General features: G+C 33.9%; 2 protein-coding genes across 2 annotated transcripts in view; both read left to right on the top strand.

Moving 5' to 3' along the window:
- Positions 1-894: 894 nt before the first annotated feature.
- Positions 895-4148, top strand: csdc2a (cold shock domain containing C2, RNA binding a). The gene is made up of 4 exons (XM_051124209.1): positions 895-1130; positions 1630-1839; positions 2871-2993; positions 3411-4148. The coding sequence occupies exons 2-4, from the start codon at positions 1664-1666 to the stop codon at positions 3571-3573; spliced, it is 462 nt and encodes a 153-aa protein (XP_050980166.1). The 5' UTR covers positions 895-1130; positions 1630-1663; the 3' UTR covers positions 3574-4148.
- Positions 4149-7395: 3247 nt separating this feature from the next.
- gucy2cb (guanylate cyclase 2Cb) overlaps positions 7396-23931 on the top strand; it is a 20547-nt gene continuing 4011 nt past the window's right edge. The window contains exons 1-24 of the mRNA XM_051124283.1: positions 7396-7848; positions 7980-8092; positions 8175-8242; positions 10448-10663; positions 10749-10870; positions 11059-11158; positions 11277-11382; positions 14429-14570; positions 14657-14739; positions 15565-15685; positions 15773-15848; positions 15934-16036; positions 16128-16190; positions 16265-16336; positions 16447-16551; positions 16635-16721; positions 18366-18498; positions 18606-18743; positions 20307-20398; positions 21052-21143; positions 21287-21442; positions 21609-21801; positions 21886-22060; positions 23289-23387. Of these exons, the coding sequence (XP_050980240.1) occupies positions 7656-7848; positions 7980-8092; positions 8175-8242; positions 10448-10663; positions 10749-10870; positions 11059-11158; positions 11277-11382; positions 14429-14570; positions 14657-14739; positions 15565-15685; positions 15773-15848; positions 15934-16036; positions 16128-16190; positions 16265-16336; positions 16447-16551; positions 16635-16721; positions 18366-18498; positions 18606-18743; positions 20307-20398; positions 21052-21143; positions 21287-21442; positions 21609-21801; positions 21886-22060; positions 23289-23387 (2848 nt within the window). The 5' untranslated portion in view covers positions 7396-7655. The remainder of the gene's footprint in view (positions 7849-7979; positions 8093-8174; positions 8243-10447; positions 10664-10748; positions 10871-11058; positions 11159-11276; positions 11383-14428; positions 14571-14656; positions 14740-15564; positions 15686-15772; positions 15849-15933; positions 16037-16127; positions 16191-16264; positions 16337-16446; positions 16552-16634; positions 16722-18365; positions 18499-18605; positions 18744-20306; positions 20399-21051; positions 21144-21286; positions 21443-21608; positions 21802-21885; positions 22061-23288; positions 23388-23931) is intronic.

Here is a 23931-nt window from a genome sequence, read left to right as displayed (position 1 = left end):
ACACTATACCATTCAAAAGCTTGGAGTTGGTATGTTTTATTTTTTATTTATTGTATTAATACTTTTATTTATCAAGGATGCTTTAAATTGATCAAAAGTGATGATAAAGACATTTATAATGTTACGAAAGATTATCCGTTTCAGATAAATGCTGTTCTTCTGAACTTTGTATTCATCAAAAAAACCTGAATAAAAATCTGTTCAGCAGTTTTCAACATAATGATAGTAATAGTGTTTTTTTTGTTTGTTTTTTTTTTTTTTTTTTGAGCAGCAAATCCAGAATATTAGAAGGATCATGTGACTGGAGTAATGATGCTAAAAATTCAGCTTTGAAATCACAAAATAAATAACATTTTAAAATATATTCAAATAGAACACAGTTATTTTAAATCCTAAAAATATTTCAAAATTTTACTGTTTGGATCAAATAAATTCAGGCTTGGTGAGCAGAAGAGTCTATAAAAACATTACAGATCTTACTGTTCAAAAACTTTTGACTTGTAGTGTATGTTTTCTACTCACTGTAGCACTGTACTGTTTAAATTACTTAAATCATTTCTATTTAGTTTAATTCTTTTATTTATTTTTACATTTGTACATCCTTGCGACGCCTGGTGGTCCCCTGAGGTACATAATATGTATAGCCACGCGGTTAAATTCTTCTTAATCCCCTGTTTTATAAAGTATTTGTCCATAAGAACCGCTGACTCAAATACTACAATATTTTAAAACATCACGGGAACGTGAATAACAAGCACCACATCTACGCTGCGTCGCGTCAAATCTAGAACGCGTCTGTGTTACATTATGAGCGCTCTGATTGGTCGTCACAAGACTGACGTCAGGATTCTATCGCTTGCAGTGTAGTGTCGTTGATTATAATTGGAGCGTTTTTGTTTTCTCGCGTCGCGTCGCGTCTCCCGCGTTCAATTTTGATGGGGTGTCCCTCCCTCTCCTCCCGTAACCTCATTTATTGTGTGCTACGTAAGGGTCCCTTGAATATGTGGACCACGAATGATAGTATTCAGGCATTTAATACTGGATTCTAATGAGGCTATGTAGATACATTTGTTTCTGCAGCGGTCGAGATATCAAACGACAGATTGGTATCAACTATAACGTACAGTACGGTAAGAATTTCATTATTTTTTTCCTGTCCGTATATATTACCGTTGATTGAATACGCCTTTACTGTTATGGTGTCGCATACTGTGAACTACGTTTGTCAACAACCTGCGTTGTTAAGCGCATATGATAATAAAACACACGTACTCACAATTTAATCACAGTCACTGTCGATTGGGCTGATATGGAGTTTGCGGTACACAGATGCTTGGACTACAGGGAAGAAACCCTTGGCGCATTGGAAAACAATGAAAGGGAAACAATATGAAAGGGGAAAACAGTGGCCCCTAGTATTAAGATATGATGTGGTCCTGATGCAGCTGATGCATCCAGATTTGACTTTAGAAATAACAACAGAACACAGCACAACACATAAAAATGTCTCTTTAGTAAAAGCAGGTCAAATCAGGCAGGGTGGATTGTTTCAAGCAACTGTTTAATGTTTTATATATGACATATAATACAAATGTTTGTTTTTCAAAATCATTTTTTTGCAAACCACAGAGGCCTCATCTCATCTCCAGTAAACTTCACACCAATGGCTGATTCAGACAGCACGTCTACATCTGATCGAAAGCCGCACTGCCCACATACACCTGTCTCACTTTCATTACCTTTCCTGAGAGAGGGCAGTAATGTCTTTGAGAGGAAACCGCCCCAAACAGGGGAACCTCCTAGTCCACTGCCAACCAAACGCACACGCACATATTCAGCGTAAGTACCTGTGTTAAGAGTAATTTCATGTACTTTGTGTAAATGTGATACAAATAAAATTTTGACTGTTTTTTTTGTCTGACTTTAATGTAACTGATGGATATTTTGTACGGATGTAGACATTTTTCTGCTTTATTCTTTAGTATCAGGGCTACCGATAAGGGCCAAAGAGAGTGAAAAAGCCAATTTAAGACATTTTAGAGCAAATAAATAAAATAAAACAAATAAATAAAATTAAACATTAAAAAATTATATACTTAATGTGATACAAAAAGAGTTTTGACTATTATTTTTAGATGTCTGATTTATTTTTTTATTTTTTTATTTATTTTTTTACAGATATTGACACTTTTCTGCTTTGTTTTTCAGTTTCAGGGCTACCAATAAGTGCCAAAGAGAGCGGGAAAAAAGCAATTTAAGACATTTTAGAGCAAATAAATAAAATGAAATGTATAAATAAAATTAAGCATAAAAATGCAAGTCATTGCAGAAAAAATGTTGACTTGATTGTTATGATTTTATTACATTTTTTATTTTACATGTTTTTTTACATTTTATTGTAATGATTTTATTTAATTATATTACAATAATAAATAAAATGCATTGTAAATTAAGTCAATTTTAAGTATGTGTGTGTGTGTGTATATATATATACTGCATATATATACATTCACAGACACACACATGCACACACATACACACACTTTATTATTTTAATATAATTATTATTTATTATATTATTATAACAATAGTTAGAAATATTTAGGTTCTGCATATTGGCTAATGGATGCTAAAATAAATAATACTAATAATAATACTACTACTAATAAAAATGTTATTGTATTATAAAATAGCATAGAGAATAGATGGATGCATTGGAAAAATTAATATTGGTCAATCTCAATTAAAAATGATGAACCATATATTGTTGTGTTAATAACAATGAAACATAACTAGATGTTTTGTTCTTCTTATTTACTATATATATATATTCATATTTACTGAGCCTCTTTACTCTGTTATTTTGTCAGATCCGTAAGAGCCAAATCTGGACCCGTCTTCAAAGGCGTTTGCAAGAACTTCTCAAGGTCACAAGGTCACGGATTCATTCGGCCCTCCCATGGAGGAGAAGACATATTTGTTCACATCTCAGAGTAAGTGTGAAAATAAAAATGGTAAATATTAAATTGTAAAAAAAAAACAAATATTATAAAAAAAATAAAAAAAATGTAAAAAAATTTAAATATTATATTAAACTCTTTTTAGTACTGAGGATGAATATGAAAATTTTAAATTGTAAAAATGTAAAAAAAAAAGTTTTAGTTTAGCATCTGCTTTAAAAATATTATTTAAAAAATTACATACAGAAGTTTTTAAATATTATATTATATTATACTTTTTTATATTATTTTAAAAAATATGGAGAAGTTTTTATATATTATATTATATTATAATATATTATATTATATTATATTATATTATATTATATTATATTATATTATATTGTATTATATTATATTGTATTATATTATATTATATTATATTATATTATATTATATTCTTTTTTTTAGTATTGAGGGTGAATATGTGCCAATGGAGGGGGATGAGGTGACCTACAAAGTGTGTCCTGTTCCTCCCAAGAACATAAAGTTCCAAGCCGTTGAGGTGGTCATCACCAACCTGTCTTCCGGGAGGAAGCACGAGACCTGGTCTGGGCAAGTTATCAGCTCCTAGCTCACACATTCAGAGCCCAACAGGAGAATAAAAGCAGAGAGGGAGAAATAAAGTAAGGGTTTAACTCGAGGTGCTCATGCTGGCGTAAAATGGTGTTGTGTGTAAGTAGGATAGGGATGGAATAGCAATTAGGGTTATGCAACTGTTGTTTTCTCCGGCCTGGCAAATAAGCAACAGGAAGTTGGTGAGATTTCTGTTTGGAAAATGTTTTGGGATGCAAGTCAGCTAAGCTTTAATATAGCATTGGCAGAACATAACATAACTGTGAAACAAAAAAGCAGCAGTGTTGCCCTTGTTTGAAATTTTGTCATTCATATGTAATTAATTATTTATTTTCACTTTCTGTACAGGGACATTTGAGTTTATTGTGATGTGTATGTTCCTGTCATTTATGTAAAACAGATTTCCTAAAACACATTAATGCACATCAGTGGAGACTTCCATTTCTTGAATTGTGATTGATAGGACTGATATTAGTTTTCTGTAAGAAAGCTACAAATCCCAAAATCACAGTAGCTCATTTTGTCAAGAACAATGCTTCTTATGATAATTCTAATAAAACTGAAATAACATAACAGTCCGGTGTTTTTTCTCTTTCTCTTTTATTCCTTAAAACATATTTTAAGGTATACTTTCAGTTTTTCAAATTTTTAAATCCATTCAGGTTATGTAACTGAAGTGCTTATAAAGATAAAATTGAACTGTGAGAATATGGAGACTCACAAAGTAAATGGGTCATCAGGAATTAAAATAAATATTAAAATATGACCAATTTTTTATTATTTTAATTACTGTATGGATATCAACAAATATACTCAAATATCCACCTCATGTTAAAAAGGTAGATATTGAACTGTAAAAATTAAAATAACAATTGTTTCAATTTAGCATCTGCTCTAAAAATATTATTTTAAAAAATTACATAGAGAAGTTTTTAAATATTAAATTGTAAAAATTATTATTTTTTTATTTTAGAATCTGCTTTAAAAAATATTATTTTAAGAAATTACAGTTTTTAAATATTATTATATTATATTATATTATATTATATTATATTATACTCTTTTTAGTATTGAGGGTGAATATGAAATATTAAATTGTAAAAATTACAATAAAAATTGTTCTAGTGTAGCATCTGCTTTGAAAATATTATTTTTAAAAAATTACATAAAGAAGTTTTTAAATATTATACTTTTTTTTAGTATTGAGGATGAATATGAAATATTAAATTATTTTAATTATGTATATCAACAAATATACTTAAATATCCACCTTATATTAAAATGGTAAATATTGAACTGTAAAAATTAAAATAAAAATTGTTTCAATTTAGCATCTGCTCTAAAAATATTATTTTTAAAAATTACATAGAGAAGTTTTTAAATATTATATTATACTTTCTTAGTATTGAGGGTGAATATGAAATATTAAATTGTAAAAATTAAAATAATTGTTTTATTTTAGAATCTGCATTAAAAATATTATTTTAAGAAATTACAGTTTTTAAATATTATTATATTATATTATATTATATTATATTATATTATATTATACTCTTTTTAGTATTGAGGGTGAATATGAAATACTAAATTGTAAAAATTAAAATGTTTTATTTTAGAATCTGCTTTAAGAATATTATTTTAAGAAATTACAGTTTTTAAATATTATTATATTATATTATATTATATTATATTATATTATACTCTTTTTAGTATTGAGGGTGAATATGAAATACTAAATTGTAAAAATTAAAATAATTGTTTTATTTTAGAATCTGCTTTAAAAATATTATTTTAAGAAATTACGGTTTTTAAATATTATATTATATTATATTATACTCTTTTTAGTATTGAGGGTGAATATGAAATACTAAATTGTAAAAATTACAATAAAAATTGTTTTAGTTTAGCATCTGCTTTGAAAATATTATTTAAAAAAATTACATAAAGAAGTTTTTTAAATATTATATTAAACATTTTTTTTTTAGCACTGAGGGTGAATATGAAATATGAAATTATTTTAATTACTGTATCAACAAATATACTTAAATATCCACCTTATTTTTCCGTAAGAATGGGTGAGGCCATTTTAAAACTTTATAGGTCAGGGTTCCACTCTCATTCACGTCCATGTATTTTTACCTGTACACAACAGCTTGATATTGCAAATTACGTTATTTTAATATATCATTTTAATTATGAACACACTGGTTTTTACCGTTTACTATGTTGTTATTCTTCTCGTTGTTTTGGATAATAACCGGAAGTCTCACCCATAGGTTTACTTACTGCACTACAAACCAGTGTGTGTTCATAATTAAGATAATACATTAAAATAATATGGTAAGACACACCAATTTGCAATATCAAGCAGCAAAACGAGTTGTTTTGTACAGCTAAAAATACCTGGACGTATATGAGATGGAAGCCTGACCCAAAAAATGTACAAATGGCCGCACACACTCTGGAAAAAAGTGGATAACGGAAAAAGATACAGACATGTTCCAATGTAAAACTTTCACCAATGTCAAAGCATAACGTTCAATATGTGATGTATTGCCATCTATTGGCGGAAGGGAAGCTAGGGGTGGGGTGGGGTGTTTAGTGGGCGACATGAGTAGAAATGACCACTAGAGAGAGCAGTACATCATAAAACTAGAGAATGGGTTTATGTAAAAATGATTTTAAGAAGGACTGAAGTCTCATTATAAACCATTATGTGAACTGTACTACACGTGAAACTAGTAGGGCTATTTGCATTTTGAGTGGGGAAACTATAAACAGAAGGCAACATAAAAAACTATAAAAGGGTAATAAAATCTTATTCACACATTTTACTCTTAAAATACATTTTATTTTGCACCCTCAGCTTATAAACCAGCTAGTTACAGGGCAGGTCTACAAAGAAACAACTACTTTTTATTTATCACAGTATATAATCACATTTATTTATGTGCGTTAGAACCGCTTAGGGGAAAAAATAGATTTATGATGTATGCTGACGTCTCATGGCCCAGATTACAATAAGATTTACATCAAACATTGTTCTCAGAAGTCATAAATTAATCCGAGTCATAAATATAGGCTTACAACTGCAAATGATAAATCATTATTGAGGGGAAGCACCAGGTACATTAACGTGTTGGAAAAAAATATGTAATCACCATTCAAGTACATTTAACAAGATAAAAAGAGATAAAGATTATAATAAAGTACATTCATTTAGTTGCCATTTTTATTTGGTTGTATGTAGAAAGGACACCAAGTACACAATCCTGGGTATAAATTAAACTTTAAATATATATTTACATAATATACAAAATAAAAAATGTAGAGGAGAAAACTAACGCATAACAAATCATAACATGCATCAGAGTAATTGATGTATTTTCCCTGCTCTCAGCTGGGAAAACAAACACGACAGGTGCTTCATTTTGATTGCTTTTATGACGGATCCATTTATCAATGGAGATGGTTTTATGACTCAACCTTTGTCCTTCACTCCTCTTCTCACCGTCACTAACATGTTGTTTCCTTTACAATATTGTTCAACAGGCCCTGAGAGCTTCTGCTTCATGTGCTTTGACAGAATTTGATTACTTATCCATATATACACAGGCTATATGTATATAAGAGCTGAAGGCCTGAACTTTCACTCTCACTGACAGTCATTACCTGAGCTAGTCTAGTGAACTAGCTACATAGACAGCAAATAAGCCGTCTCTCTGGAAATGTGCCCACACATGCTGTCTATGTAGGCAGCACACTAGGTTTTGAGACACGACTAATGACTATGTTGTTCATTAACACGCTGAGGTGAGAGTAGAGTGATCAGTCTGAAAGTGTGCTTGTGTAGAACAAAAGACTAGCTTGGCTAAAAGTCTTTTTAGTTCTTCCTCTACATCTTACATTCTTGGAATATTGTCTTAAATATGATGAAGGCTGCTGGATATAACTCAGAAGAAAGCCGGACAACTACAAACTACTATGAACTGAAACACATTGCAATGAAAATCATTTCTAACTAAACATTGCGCTGACCTCAAAGGCTGAGAGACTGCATTTTCTTCTTAACATTTGAATATGGATTACCGTATCTGGTTATTTGCATGTCTATCATGGACACTCCTAAAGCAAAGTTACTTGATGAAAGAGTCTTGCTTTAATGGAACACTTCTGATGAATGTTGTTTTATTGGATGACGATGTGTCGCCCTGGAGTATCAATTTTGTAAAGCCAGCGGTGATTAGAGCTGCTGAATCTGATTCTGAAGACGGTAAAGTATGATCCTAACAACGTTTAATAGAATATAAGGAGACTGTTTAAAGTGCAGTCTTGCAAAGCCATAATTATTATGATAATAATGATAGTTCGAATCAAATTTGTTTCTTTTTCTACATTTTCTAGAGGTGAATCGCCAATTAGTGGTTAAGTTTAGAGGGTTTAAAACAGCTTACTACTTGAAAAAAGGCTGCAGCAGTAGCGCCTGTGAGGGCGTTGGAATTTTAAACGATCTTTCGGTCAGTTCTGGTTTTGTTTCCTTTGAAATACTCTTTATATACGTGAATTGTCGTCCCACTGATCGTTGTGATTTTTTTCTAGAATGCAGGAGAGGAGGGATGTGCTTTGCTGGGACCAACATGCACTTATGCCACTTTCCAAATGGTTGAGTAAGTTAGATTTTGCTTTTTGTCTGTATTGTAAGTTTTACTTGTTTTCTTGCTTATTAGATCATTAGAAATCACTTTAAATCAGTTATTGTATGCCTATTCATTCCTTGCGGAAAAAGAGGTGTACCTAATTGTATTAAATGTGCACTTGTAGTGTATTTTCAAATCTTAAAACTTGCGGATGATATACATAAAATGAAAGCACACTTTCATGAGTTTTGTAATAGTGTTAAATTAAAAGTTTTACTTAAAGGAGAAGTCCACCTCCAAAACAAAGATTCACATATAATGTATTCACCCCCTTGTCATCCAAGATGTTCATGTCTTTCTTTCTTCAGTCGTAAAGAAATTATGTTTTTTGAGGAAAACATTTCTGCATTTTTCTCCATATAATGGACTGATATGGTGCCCTGATTTTGAACTTCCAAAATGCAGTTTAAATGCGGTTTCAAATGATCCTAAATGCAGCTGTAAATGATCCCAGCTGAGAAAGAAGGGTCTTATCTAGCGAGACGATTGGTTATTTACATTAAAAAAATACAATTTAAATACTTTTTAATCTCAAACGCTCGTCTTGCCGTTCTCTCTCTGAACTCAAGACAGTTAGGGTATGTCGAAAAACTCTCATATTTTCTCCCTCAACTTCAAAAATCGTTTAAAAATCATCCTACATCACTGCAGAAGTACCAACCCAGTCTTTGCAATGTGAACATGCAAAGAAGATCAAACACCCTTAACAAAAACAGTAAAACAGCGATATAGGACGATTTTGAAGTTGAAGGAGAACATGAGATGGGAGTTTTTCGACATACCCTAACTGTCACGAACCTGAACAAAAACAGTCCAGGCAGAGTAAGACAAGATGAGCGTTTGGCATTAAAAAGTATATAAATTGTATTTTTTAAAATGAAAATAACCGATCGTTTCGCTAGATAAGACCCTTCTTTTACAACCGCGTTTGGGATCGTTTGAAGTCACATTTAAACTGCATTTTGGAAGTTCAAAGTCGGGGCACCATAGCAATCCATTATATGAAGAAAAATGCTGAAATTTCTTTACGGCTGAAGAAAGAAAGACATGAACGTCTTGGATGACAAGGGGGGTGAGTAAATTATTTGTAAATTGTTGTTCTGGCTTCATATAATGGACTGATATGGTGCCCCTGATTTTGAACTTCCAAAATGCAGTTTAAATGCAGCTTCAAACAATCCAAAATGCAGTTGTAAATGATCCCAACCGAGGAAGAAGGGTCTTATCTAGCGTAACGATCGGTTATTTTAATAAAAAGATTACAATTTATATACTTTTTAATGCCAGATGCTCGTCTTGTCTTACTCTGCCTGGACTGTTTTTTTCCGATTCATGACAGTTAGGGTATGTCGAAAAACTCCCATCTCCTGTTCTCCCTCAACTTCAAAATCATCCTATGTCGCTGTTTTACCTTTTTTGTTAAGGGTGTTTGATCTTCTTTGCATGTTCATGTTGCAGTGATGTAGGATGATTTTAAAAAGGTTTTTGAAGTTGAGGGAGAAAATACGATTGGAGTTTTTCGACATACCCTAACTGTCTTGAGCCAGAATACACAGAGTTCAGGGAGAGCAAGACAAGACGAGCGTTTGAGATTAAAAAGTATTTAAATTGTATTTTTTAATTAAAATAACCGATTGTTTCGCTAGATAAGACCCTTCTTCCTCGGCTAGGATCGTTTGAAGCCGCATTTAAACTGCATTTTGGAAGTTCAAAATCGGGGCACCATACCATACCATACCATATGAAGAAAAACGCAGAAATGTTTTCCTCAAAAAACATAATTTCTTTATGACTAATGAAAGAAAGACATGAACATCTTGGATGACAATGGGGTGAGTACATTAAATGTGTATTTTGTTTTAGAAGTGGACTTCGCCTTTAACCAGATTTCAAAGACAATAGATTAAAACTGAAAAGACTGAAATTCCTTATAAAGACATACTAACATATTTTTGAGTAGGTATTCTTTTTAAAAGTATATGAGTAATGATACGAATTATGCATTAAGCTTTGAGTCATTAACTCAAACCATTTGAAGTATTGGATAATGTATGTTTATGTCTATTTACCAGGCAGGTACTGTTGACCAACAAAACTAAAAATGAAAGTTAGTGTACTTTTTGTGAGTTACTGTATTTAGAATAAAACATGATATGTCTGTGACCACTTTTGTAGTCTGGAGATTGGTCTGAACCTCAACATGCCCATCATCTCTGCCGGAAGTTTTGGATTGTCTTGTGACTTTAAGAGAGATCTGACTCGACTTCTGCCTCCAGCAAGAAAAATCTCCAGCTTCTTCTTTAACTTTTGGAATCACCAAGATCATATCAAGCCTAAATGGAAAACAACGTATATATACAAGAAACTGAATAACACAGAGGACTGTTTCTGGTGTGTACAGTATGTAGTGACTGTATGAAATATTGTAGAAATGTTCCCATATGGTTCTCTGTATGATTTTGTGTCTTGTCTGCAGGTACATAAATGCGCTTGAGGTGGCTTCAGGCAACTTTTCCGCCAGTTTAGAGAAAAACGTGATTCTGCGAAAAGAGGAAGAGCTCAGTGCGGCTCTGGCAAACCGTAAACGGGACAGTAACTGTGAGACCTTGTTTTATTTGAATATTAAAACAACCTTAGTTTGTAAATGTTTTACTTATGGTAATTTATGCCTTAATGTGTGTGTGTGTCTCTGGTCAAAAGACTCCACTGTTACATTCAAAAATCTTGCAGAGGTCTGCAGCGTAATTTATTTATTTATTTTTTGTTACTTTATTTCTGTTTCACAGTGTTTATTATATGTGGAACACCTGATGACATCATGGATCTAAAGAATGGCACTATGGACTCTAATAGTGAAGTTGCTTTTCTTCTGATTGACCTTTACAAGTCAGTCAACTCTCGTTTTCTTTTATCTAGAGAGCTAGTAATGTATTTATATATATATATCTAAATATTTAACTACAAAGACTAGAAATCCAGAAACAATACTGACTTTCTCTCACAGTGACAGATATTATAATGGGCCATCTAACGCTGCTATGAAAAATGTCCTGGTGCTAACAATGCCCAACACGAGACAATACACCATTGACACTTCTGGTAACAACACGGTAGGTAAATCTCCTGACATGTCAAAACATATTCTGAAATCTCAAAGAGTATCTCAATCACCATTCATTCTGTGCCAGAAATGACATTTTCCTTGGTATTTTAATTTTAGCTTGCATTTTACATACACTATCCACCTTTTTCTTTAACGCCGAAGTAATGGGTAAGACTTCTTGTGCATTAGAACGAGAAGAACTACAGTGTGCAGAAAACAGTAAAACTGTTTGCATTACAAACCAGTGCGTTCATAAATAAGACAAGACATAAAAATAACATGGTATGACACACCAATTTGCAAAATGAGTTTTGAGTTTTGTACAGCTACAAATAGCTGGATGCAGATGGGACCAGAAGCCTGACCCATAAAATTTACAAATAGCTGCACCAATTCTTACAAGAAGAAAAATATATATATAGACAAAAGTACTCGCCTGACCATTACGCCAACTCTGCATTCTAAATGCATAGACATTAAGTTGGTCCCTAGTTGCAGATATAACATCTTCTACTCTTCTGGAAAGGTTTTCACACAATTTTGAAGTGTTTCCATGGGAATTTTTGTCCATTTATCCAGTAGCGCATTTGTGAGGTCAGGCACTGATCTTGGATGAGAAGCTTACATTCTCAGGCTATGTGCAGGCCAGTCAAGTTCTTCCGCACCAAACTCATTCAACGCATTAGACTTACACATTAGACTGCCAAACAGAGATGTGTGATTCATCACTTCACAGAACAGGTTTCCACTGCTCCAGAGTCCAGTGGCGGTGTGCTGTGGAATCAGAAGAGCACTGGCAAATCTTTAGGCATCATGCACCACTTTACATGGACTTCTGCTCCTTGGCTGACTTGCCGCTGTTCCTAAATGCTTCTACACTGTAAAAAATAAAAAACACAATTTGTTGAGTCAGCTTAAAATAATTTGTTACCCAGCTGCCTTAAAATTTTACGTTCAGTCAACTAAAATAAGTTTAGTCAACTTGAAATATTAAGTTGTACTAAGTAACAACTTAGATATTTGTGTTTGCTAAACTTAACAGATGGGTAACCCATCTGCCTTAAAATTTTAAGTTAATTCAACTCAAATATCTAAGTTATCACTTTAACATTTAACATTTCAAGTTGAATAAACTTTTTTTGAGTTGACTGAACTTAAAATTTTAAGGCAGCCAGGTTACAAATTATTTTAAGTTGACTCAACAAATTGTTTTTTACAGTGTACTTTCCCATAATACCACTTACAGTATAATTGACTGTGGAATATCTACCCTAGCAAAAAATATCTACCCATGTTTACTGACATAACTCAAGACTTACTGATAAAAATTTTAAGTAAACTTTATTTTTTTTACTGTTACTTGTGCACAATGCACATTTCTTAATATTAAACCTAAAATATGTTTTAGTGTCACTGTTGATAAGGATTGTATGATCTTTAAATATTTCACATTTAAAGACTGATATTATTTAAAGCGTACCTAAAGTATACTTGCAATTGTTCTACTTAAGCACAATCACTATACTTAAGTGTATCTTTAGTTGGACTTCAGCACTACGTCCGCACAATTAAAGTGCATTAAGTACAAAATTAGTTGTTTCAGTTTAGCAGACTTTAAATATACCAGTTTAGTATACTAAAAGTACAATTGCCGGGGATTTGTATTTAATACATAAGATTTAAATGTATTTGTAGTATACATAGCATAAAATAAATGTATTTTAAGTACATTTTAGTATATTTATTTTTTAGTAGGGTAGCAGAGATGAAATTTCACAAACTGGCTTATTGCAAAAGTTCACTGAGCTTTTCAGAACTGTCACAGGAGGTTGTTGCAGGAGAATGCAGGAGTCATCAAATACCATAAACAGTCTTTACTAACCAAACGCAGGGGAATGATCCAATATCCTGGAGAAAAGCAAACACATGTAACCTACAAGTAGACCCAATAAAGGAGAACAGAACAAACAGGAACTAACACAGGTGCATGGGATCAAACAATCAAACTAAACAAGAACAGGAAGCCAAATAAGGAAAACTAGGAACTGAGACAGGGGTAAAGTAAGGAAAAACAGGTCACAACACTGACATGGGTGCCCTGGAGGCTGGTACTTGACGAAGACACAGGAGGCCTCCAGGGCAGACCAGGGAGCTCAGGGGGCCATGGCAGAACGGGGAGCTCAGGGAGCCATGGCGGAGCAGACAGTCCAGGGGGCCATGGCGGTGTAGGAAGCTCGGAGAGCCATGGCAGAGCAGGTAACACAGGGAGCCATGGCAGAACAGCCTCCGTGGCCTTGACCTCAACCCCCGGCCCGACCACTACGGCCAGGCCCCTATAGCGTCCCCCCTGGATGTGGGGATAGGAGCCCTCACTGGAGTTCACGTTGGAACAGAGTCTTTCTCTCGGCTGGACGTGGGGCTAGGAATCCTCTCGGGGTTGAACTTAGGAACGGGAGAACTCACTGGGGCTAACATGGGGACAGAGTCTCTCTCTGGGCTGAATGTGGGATCAGGAGCCCTCACTAGGTTTGACGTGGGAACTGGAGCCCGCTCTCGACTCTGGTCAAGGGCTGGAGCCATCTCATGAATGTGGTCTGGAGCCTTCTCATGGCTACCGTCTGGGGCTGGAGCCTTCTTACGACTCTGGTCTGGGACTGGAGCCTTCTCACAGCTCTGGTCTGGAGCCTTCTTATGACTCTGGTCTGGATAATTTTGGTCCCAGATTTGTATTAATTTTACTTGTAGTCCAATTTATGAGGAATTTTTGGGTATAATATCTCACAGTTTGCTTTATTTTGCTATCCTCACTTACATAAATGAACTATAGTGGCTTGCACCCACTAGTGAAAAAAAACAAAAATTATATCTGGTGTATGTCTGGTGACTGTAAATGATGGAGGTGGAGTTTCTAAGACAGTTTTAAATGTGATCTTGCATGTTAGTTTTGTCGTTTTGTAGTGTGTAATTGCACATTTTTCACATTCACATACTGATGTTTCCCTGTTATGGATCTAGAAGTACTAATTCTCATTTTCTCATCGTTCTGTATGCAGATGAATGACTATATTGCAGCGTATCATGATGCAGTGCTGATGTTCAAACAGGTGATGAGGAGCATCTGGAACATGCCATCCTCAGAAATTGAGGATATGGAGTCTGTCAGCATGAACTACTTCAGAAATGTGTCTTTTACAGGTAAAAATCTTGTCATTTTTCATAATATTGGACTTAATTTAGTAGATCCACTGGATAATATAGCTATGAAAAAAACAATACCACAGGTATAGCTGGAGATTATCAGCTGGATGAATATGGTGACCGGGATCAGACCTTTTCTTTGATCTACACTAACAACAACAATGAGGTATGCCACAAATTTCAGACATACAGTTGAGGTCAAAAGTTTACATACACCTTGCATAATCTGCAAAATGGTAACTATTTTACCAAAATAAGAGAAATCATACAAAATGCATGTTATTTTTTATTTAGTACTGACCTGAACAAGATATTTCACATTAAAGACATTTACATGTAGTCCACAAGAGAAAATAATAGTTGAATTTATAAAAATGACCCTGTTCAAAAGTTTACATACACTTGATTATTAATACTGTGTTGTTACCTGAATGATCCACAGGTGTGTTTTTGTTTTGTTTGTTTAGTGATAGTTGTTTATGAGTCTGTTGTTTGTCCTGAACAGTTAAACTGCCTGTTGTTCTTCAGAAAAATTATTCAGGTTCCACAAATTCTTTGGTTTTTCAGCATTTTTGTGTATTTGAACCCTTTCCAACAATGACTGTATGATTTTGAGATCCATCTTCTTACACTGAGGAAATTGAGACCCTCATATAACTATTACATGAGGTTCAAATGCTCATTGATGCTTCAGAAACACAATGCATTAAGATCAGGGAATTTGAAAATCAGGGTAAGTTTAACTTATTTTGTCTTCTGGGAAACATGTATCTTCTGTAGCTTCTGAAGGGCAGTACTAAATGAAAAAAATATGACATTTAGGCAAAATAAGAAAAGATTTACACATCTTCATTTCTGTTCAAAAGTTTACACCCCTGGCTCTAAATGCATCGTGTTTCTTTCTGACGCATCAGTGAGTGTTTGAACCTATCACTCTATCACTCTGTGGAGTAATTATTGGACAATAAAACTGATTTCTTTTGTACTTTAGTACAAGATTCTTTATGAGTTCAACACGGCCACCAATACCACACGGCTAAAGGACAGGAATCCTTCCTTCATTTGGCCTCAGCTCCATCTGCCTAAACACCGTCCCGCAACAGATCCCACTGGTATAGAGGAATCTATTAAGATCATACTGTTCAAGTTTTATTGTATGATGTTGTTTATATAAAAATATTATTTATTTATTTATTTAGGCTTGCAAATCATTGTCATAGTATTGTGTACTGCTGTTGTGGGGATCATGGGTACACTTGCCTTCATCTTTTTCTGGTTAGAGCAATCATTTTTTTCACTTTTATTCTCTGAAATTGGATGTAGCAAGATATTTACTATTGTTTATGTATATACTTTAAAGGCAAAATAGATATTACCGTCACATGCAGAAAAGATGGTCTCACATTTCCTCCGAGCTCATTACACCTTTAGAGTTGAATGAGCGGAATATGATCAGTCTGAAGGTAATGCACTCCATCATTTTATAAAATGTTATTATAAAAGTAAATGTTTTTATTCTTTTTTTTAAAAAATATTTTATTATCTCGTCATTAGATTGAAGAAGATTCTACAGAGAATAGTAGCTACATCCTACGCCGTGCACGCTATGATAAAAAGGTACTGTACAAATCACTTTTATCTAAAATTATTCCATTACTTTTAGCTTTTGTAATAAGGTGGTTTCTTTATAGATTGTTGTCCTTAAAGAATTAAGGCTCACAGATGAAAGCTTCACTGAAAGACAGAGGATAGAGCTCAACGCGGTACTGGGATTTCATTCTTTTTTGATCATTTTAAGATAAAAACTTTTATCGTAAGAAAGAATAACTTCCTTATGTTCACAACCGATATCATAATGCCACTTCCATTTCAGCTACTGAAAATTGATTATGACAACCTGACCAAATTCTATGGGACAATTAAATTTGATAACGAGTATTTTGGCGTGTTTGAATATGGAGAGAGAGGATCCCTTCGAGTGAGTATTACAGTGAGCCTCATATGTCTTAAATTCTGATGTAGTACATGAACACTATAATAAGTTTTTATTTATTCTTTCAGCATGTACTTAATGATAGGATTTCATACCCAGAAGAGACCTTCATGGACTGGCAGTTTAAAACATCTGTCATGTATGACATTGCAAAGGTAACGGAATGATACAGGTGTTTATATCTTCATTGAAAATGTAGAATTGATTTATTTTTTGTATATAGCTCTGCCTGGAGAAATTGTTTAAAGGAATAGTTGAAATTAAATGAAAATTTGATGAAAATTGACTCACTCTCTGGCTGTCCAAGATGTAGATGAGTTTGTTTCTTCATCAAAAATTCAGCATTACATCACTTGTTCACCAATGGATCCTCTGCAGTGAATGGGTGCCATCAAAATGAGAGTTCAAACAGCTGATAAAAACATCACAATCTATAAGTCTACTATCCATAATATTGCTCTCACCAGTGAAAAGTTATCTCTTCTGAATCACGAGGGAAATATCAGATCAAGCAGTGTTTACAATTTAAAACCATCCAAGACAGAACTAAAAAAAAACATGTCAGTGGATTTTGATGTGAGAGGACAATAGGGGATTGACTTTTTCACTGAAGGATGCATTGTTGTGTATGGAAGCCCATTTCTGCCACTGAAAAAAAAAATTAAAAAAGGTTATTGCGACTTGTTATCTCACAATTCTGACTTTTTTTTTCTCAGAATTGCAATTCTAAGAAATAAAATTGCAATTGCATAATATAAACCCGGAATTGCGAGTTAAAGTCAGAATTCCAAAATATAAACTCATAATTCTGAGAAATAAATTGCAACTGCATGATATAAACTCGCAATTCTGAGAAATAAAATCGCAATTGCATGATATAAACTTGCAATTCTGAGAAATAAAATCGCAATTGCATGTTATAAACTCGGAATTGCGAGTTAAAGTCAGAATTCCAAAATATAAACTCACAATTCTGAGAAATAAATTGCAACTGCATGATATAAACTCGCAATTCTGAGAAATAAAATCGCAATTGCATGATATAAACTTACAATTCTGAGAAATAAAATCACAATTGCATGATATAAACCCGGAATTGCGAGTTAAAGTCAGAATTCCAAAATATAAACTCACAATTCTGAGAAATAAATTGCAACTGCATGATATAAAGTCGCAATTCTGAGAAATAAAATCGCAATTGCATGATATAAACTTGCAATTCTGAGAAATAAAATCGCAATTGCATGTTATAAACTCGGAATTGCGACTTAAAGTCAGAATTCCGAGATATAAACTCGCAATTCTGAGAAATGAAGTCAGAATTGTGAGATATACACTCGCAATTCTCTAAACACATCAGTCTTTTTTTCTCCTCATAACTGGACTATATAACTCGGAATTGCAAGTTTATATCTCACTATTCTGAGAAAAAAAGTCAGAATTACGAGTTTGTATTACGCAATTCTGAGGAAAAAAAGCAGAATTGTAAGATAAAAAGTCGCAATTACCTTATTTTTTATTTATTGGCGAAAACTTCCATAGTTATTATGGAATTATTATGACAGTGTAAAGTTAAAATACCTTAGTAATTCTTTTACAAACATGAATTGATGGATTTGAGTCATGCTGATTGTGGATTAATTTTCATTTTTGGGTGAACTATTCCTTTAAATTCAAAACGTATGATTTAGTGCTTTACAGCATGTCTTGATGGATGGCCTAATATAGGCCTCATAAATATCTGTGTAAAGGTACGGTACTAATATAGTTTCTCATATGAACTCTTTGCCCTTCTGCAGGGCATGTCTTATCTCCATGCAAGCAACATTGTAGTCCACGGACATCTTAAATCGACTAACTGTGTGGTTGACAACCGTATGGTAGTGAAGATTGCAGACTTTGGCTTGAAGACAGTTTTCACTCCCAGTAAAGGTGAAAGGGTGGTTTATTTTTATCCTGAAAGAAATGTTAGCAGTAGTTATTTGGTTAACCATTTCCTTGTATTAATTTCCCCACATTTGTCTTTCCGCTTGTCTCAGATCTGTGGACAGCCCCTGAACACTTGAGGAAGCAGGGGATCTCCCAGAAAGGAGACGTGTACAGTTTTGCTATAATTTCCCAGGAGATCATGATGAGAAAGTGCACATTCTATACAAGTGCCTGCTCTGATCATACTGGTGAGAGAAAGATTTATAGAAAGCTGCATAAAAATACACAATCACCAGTGACACCTACTGGTGATTTCCCATCATGCATGCATTTGTTTGTGCTACATGTGATGTTTAATTTTAAAAGGGTGATTCAGCCAAACAAGTATTACAATATTAAAATTTTATTTTGAATGAAGAATAACAAAGACTAAAATAGATTATAACTATTATTGCGCTTGTCTCTGTGACTGCATGAAATGTGAATAATTTGTTATTATCAATATCTGTTGAAGTAACAGCCTACATAAGAACATAAAATAATATAGAACTATAAGAAAACACATCCAATCCATCTTTTAAATCCATTCACTGACGGTTTCTTATTTTTTATTTAACATTTGTATATATTATAACTATTCTTATATATTTACTTTTCCGCTTCATTTCATGAATCTCTGCTCAGTAGTTAACGTTCTGTATCATAAAAGTTTTGTAAATATTATAAATAATACTCATCAATCATGTCAATAAAGCTACGTCTATTTCTGTAGACCTATGTCAGTAGGTCGCAATAAATGAGCATCTGTACTACGTATTAGCAAGTTATTAAATAATTGACTCAAATCACTGAATCATTAACAAATGAAACAGTGGACTTAAACTAAATTATTAATTCACGTAGGCCTATATTTCTTCAGAAACAATGATTCATTCCTTAATGAAACACCACTAATTATTATATCTTTATAATTACACTATGGACTATTACTGTTTTTAAATTTACTGTAGTGATTAATACAGAGACACTAATTTGGGCAAACAGCACTAATGACTTGTTTACGACTTGCAACTCGATTTGGACTTGTCTGTCTTGACTCGGGACTTGACTCGAGATTTGAATGCAAAGACTCGAGACTGACTTGTGACTTGCAAAAGAATGACTTGGTCCCACCTCTGATATTTTCACTCCATCAAGTGAAGTTTGGTATTCAGGCTCCTCCAACTGAATCATCAGTGGTTCTGTTGCAATCTGGCAATATTTCCAGTTTAATGAGAGTCCTCAGAGCCTCTTGTTTCCGTCTGAATGCTGTAACATTCCGGTTGCCATTACTCTCTTTGTGGTGTCATTGCAAAAAAAAAAAAAGAGAATTTCTCAGCAATGTCATTTTCACAATGGATCACAACAGATTGCAATAGATTGACAATTTGGCACAAATATCACTAACACATAACAATGTCTGCCGATGATGTAATAGATGGATCAAATTTCCAAAGGTCAGATAACTAGCAAATATCAAGACTGATGTCACTACTAATCACTCACTCAGTGTTTTCCTCCTAAACTGAACTGCACCACTGACGCTGTGTTTCGTAATAGAATTCCAAATACCAGTAGGAATTATGCCAAAGAATCATTATTTTAAGTCTGCTCGTTTTAGTGAATCATTTGATTCACTGGAACGAGCCACCAGGGTATTTGTCCAAAAATTCACAATTTGTGTTTCAGACAGATTTGGAAATTGTTTTCTAGTTTAGGTGAACAATTCCTTTAACAAATCCACTTTTACCACCAATCCATTATTTTAACAGAGAAACTGGCCAGAGTACAGTTCCCTAGTATGACCTCCTCTTTCTTCAGACCTGATCTAAACTGTGAGAACGCTAGTGAAAGAGAACAAGAGGTATGTATTAGTGTGTCTATGCATGTGTTTGACTCATACACAAATTGTTATTTGTACTAATGGCAGCCAAATAGTTATGCAAAGCAGCCAAAATGTACAGGTAGTTGACATAATAGCCTATAGCTGGAAATGCACAATAAGCATTCTTATATTATTTGAAAGCCTGCTTGGAATATTTATGCTTCTAAATCACACCACATAAGTCACACCACAGTAGGGATGCACAATTAATCGAATTTCTAATCATGATTATAATTACAGATGCCACAATTATGTAATCATTCAAAAAAATCCACATTATTCCACTTGCTTAAAGGGGTCATTGGATGCAAAGTTCACTTTTACATGTTGTTTGAACATTAATGTGTGTTGGCAGTGTTTGTACAAATCTACCCTGTAATGATAAAAATCCATGCAGTGGTTTTTAATTAATCTGCAAAAATAATATTCCCTTTTTCAAATCGAGCCATTCTCAGGTGCCTGTCGGTGTGGCGTCACACGTTCAGAAAATTGACCCTTATGACTGGTTTTGTGGTCCCAAATGTTGATAAAAGATACATATGTCATCTACTTTACACAAGTTTTGTCAGTGAAGTCAGGAAACGATAGGTCCCATATTACTTGGTTCTCTACTCAGTAATGTGTTTCTCCAGGTGTGCATGCTGATCAGAAATTGCTGGGACGAGGACCCGGACAAAAGACCAGACTTCAAAAAGATAGAAAACACTCTATGGAAGATTGTCAGGTCACTGTTTATATGCTTTTGTTCAGCAGTCAAAAATTAAAGAACCGCATTAGACCATTAGACTGTATGAGGACCATCTAAAACTTGCATTAATTAATAAATCTTTATTCTAATAAATGATTTCCTGATTTGATTTTGAATAGTCTGGACAACCAGGAAAATGCGAGCTACATGGAGAACCTGATCCACCGGTTACAGACGTATTCCCGCAACCTGGAGCGGCTGGTTGAGGAACGTACAGCTCTGTACAAGGCTGAAAGAGACAGAGCGCACTGCCTGAACTTCATGCTTTTGCCTGGGTCTGAACAACACATAACAAACAGGAAAACACTGCAGAATCTTATTAGAGATGCCTAAATGTTTTTGTTTTATTGTTATTTAGACATAATTAAATAGACTTGTAACGTCATTACGGCCAGGTAATTAATCAAATCATTAACTCTCAATGTTTTGGATCTGTTGTAGGCCAGTTGTACGCTCTTTAAAGGAAACAGGAAAAGTGGAACCTGAGCTCTTTGACGAGGTCACCATTTACTTCAGCGACATTGTGGGTTTTACAGCACTGTGCCACTTCAGCACACCTATGGAGGTAGTGGACATGCTCAATGACATCTACAAAAACTTCGACAGCATCCTTGACAATCATGATGTCTATAAGGTATTTCAGGCAAATGAGCAGTGGGTTTTATTCACTATAGTAATACAGTAATTCCGAAGTGGCATGTTCGTGTATCTGTTTCAGGTAGAGACGATTGGTGACGCATACATGGTGGTGTCTGGTCTTCCTCGACGCAATGGGAACAGGCATGCAAAGGATATCTGCTGCATGGCACTGGACATCCTGGCCTTCATGGGCACATTCCAGTTACAACATATGCCTGGAATACCTGTGTGGATCCGCATCGGTGTGCATTCAGGTAACGGCCAGTCATTTCACTCAACTCCGCTCAACTGTGAGTTCTGATGAACTTATATTTCAAAGCTGTCCAGTACTGCAGAGGGCATTTCTTAAAGGGATAGTTCACCAAAAAATTTAAGTTTTGTCATTAATTACTCACCCTCATGCCATTTCAATCTTGTAAGACCCTTGTTCATTTTCAGAAGACAAATTAAGATATTTTTGATTAAATCTGAGGGCTTTCTGACCCTGCATAGACAGTAACGTAAATGACACATTTAAGGCCCAGGACATTTTTAAAATGGTCCATGTAACATCAGTGGTTCAACCTGCAAGGAGAATACTTTTTGTGCACAAACAAAACAAAAATAATGACTTTATTTAACAATTTCTTCTCTTCCGTGTCAGTCTTCGATGCACGCTTTTCAGAGTACTATGACGGATGCGTGTGGTGCTGCTTACAGTTGAGGTCAAAAGTTTACATACGCCTTGCAGAATCTGCGAAATGTTAATTATTTTACCAAAATAATTTGAAGATCAGGGTAAATTTAACTTATTTTGTCTTCTGGGAAACATGTATTTTCTGTAGCTTCTGAAGGGCAGTATTAAATGTAAAAAATATGATATTTAAGCAAAATAAGAAAAATGTACAAATCTTCATTCTGTTCAAAAGTTTTCTTTTTCTTAATCATGGCATCGTTTTTCCTTCCGAACCTTCTGTAATAGTTGCATATGAGTCCCTCATTTGTCCTCAGTGTGAAAAGATGGATCACAAAATTATACAGTTATTGTTGGAAAGGGTTCAAAAACAAAAAAATGGTGAGAAACCAAAGAATTTGTGGGACCTGAAGAACAGCGGGCAGTTAAACTGTTTAGGACAAACAAGGGACTCATCAACAATTATCACTAAACAAAACAAACAAACAATCAAAAAACAGCTGTTGATCATTCAGGCAACAACACAGTATTAATAATCAAGTGTATGTAAACTTTTCAACCAGGTCATTTTTATAAATTCAACTATTATTTTCTCTTGTGGATTATATGTAAATGTCATACGTGAAATATCCTATTCAGGTCAGTGCTAAATAAAAAATAACACGCATTTTGTACAATTCCTCTTATTTTGGTAAAATAATTAACATTTTGCAGATTGTGCAAGGTGTATGTAAACTTTTGATATCAGCTGTATATAAGTAGACCTCCTGAACCCCTTAGTTTGTAACATTCATGTCACATGTGCACAGGGCCCTGTGCTGCTGGTGTAGTCGGCATTAAGATGCCCAGATACTGCCTGTTTGGAGACACTGTGAACACAGCATCTCGTATGGAGTCCACAGGTCTACGTGAGTAGTGCTGCTTTTCAAAGTTTTACTCTACCATGCAAAAATTACAGTGACAGTTATATCACCAAAAATAGTGTTTTAAATAAATGCAGTTATTTTTAACTTTCATTCATCAAAAATTTTAAGCAGCACAACTGTTTTCAACAATAATAAGAAATAAAAATCAAATCAGCATATTAAAATAATTTCTGAAGGATCATGTGACACTGAAGACTGGAGTAACGGCTGCTGAAAATTCAGCTTTGCCATCACAGGAATATATTACATCTTAAAATATATTAAAGGAGCAGTCCACTTCCAAAACAAAGATTCACTTATAATGTACTCACTCCCTTGTCATCCAAGATGTTCATGTCTTTCTTTCTTTAGTTGTAAAGAAATTATGATTTTTGAGGAAAACATTTCTGCATTTTTCTCCATATAATGGACTGATATGGTGCCCCAATTTTGAACTTACAAAATGCAGTTTAAATGCGGCTTCAAATGATACCAGCCGAGGAAGAAGGGTCTTATCTAGCGAAACGTTTGGTTATTTCCATTTAAA

Source organism: Labeo rohita, chromosome 12 (assembly GCF_022985175.1).
Source record: "Labeo rohita strain BAU-BD-2019 chromosome 12, IGBB_LRoh.1.0, whole genome shotgun sequence".
Classification (NCBI taxonomy): Eukaryota; Metazoa; Chordata; class Actinopteri; order Cypriniformes; family Cyprinidae; genus Labeo; species Labeo rohita.
This window is presented reverse-complemented; position numbering and strand designations above follow the sequence as displayed.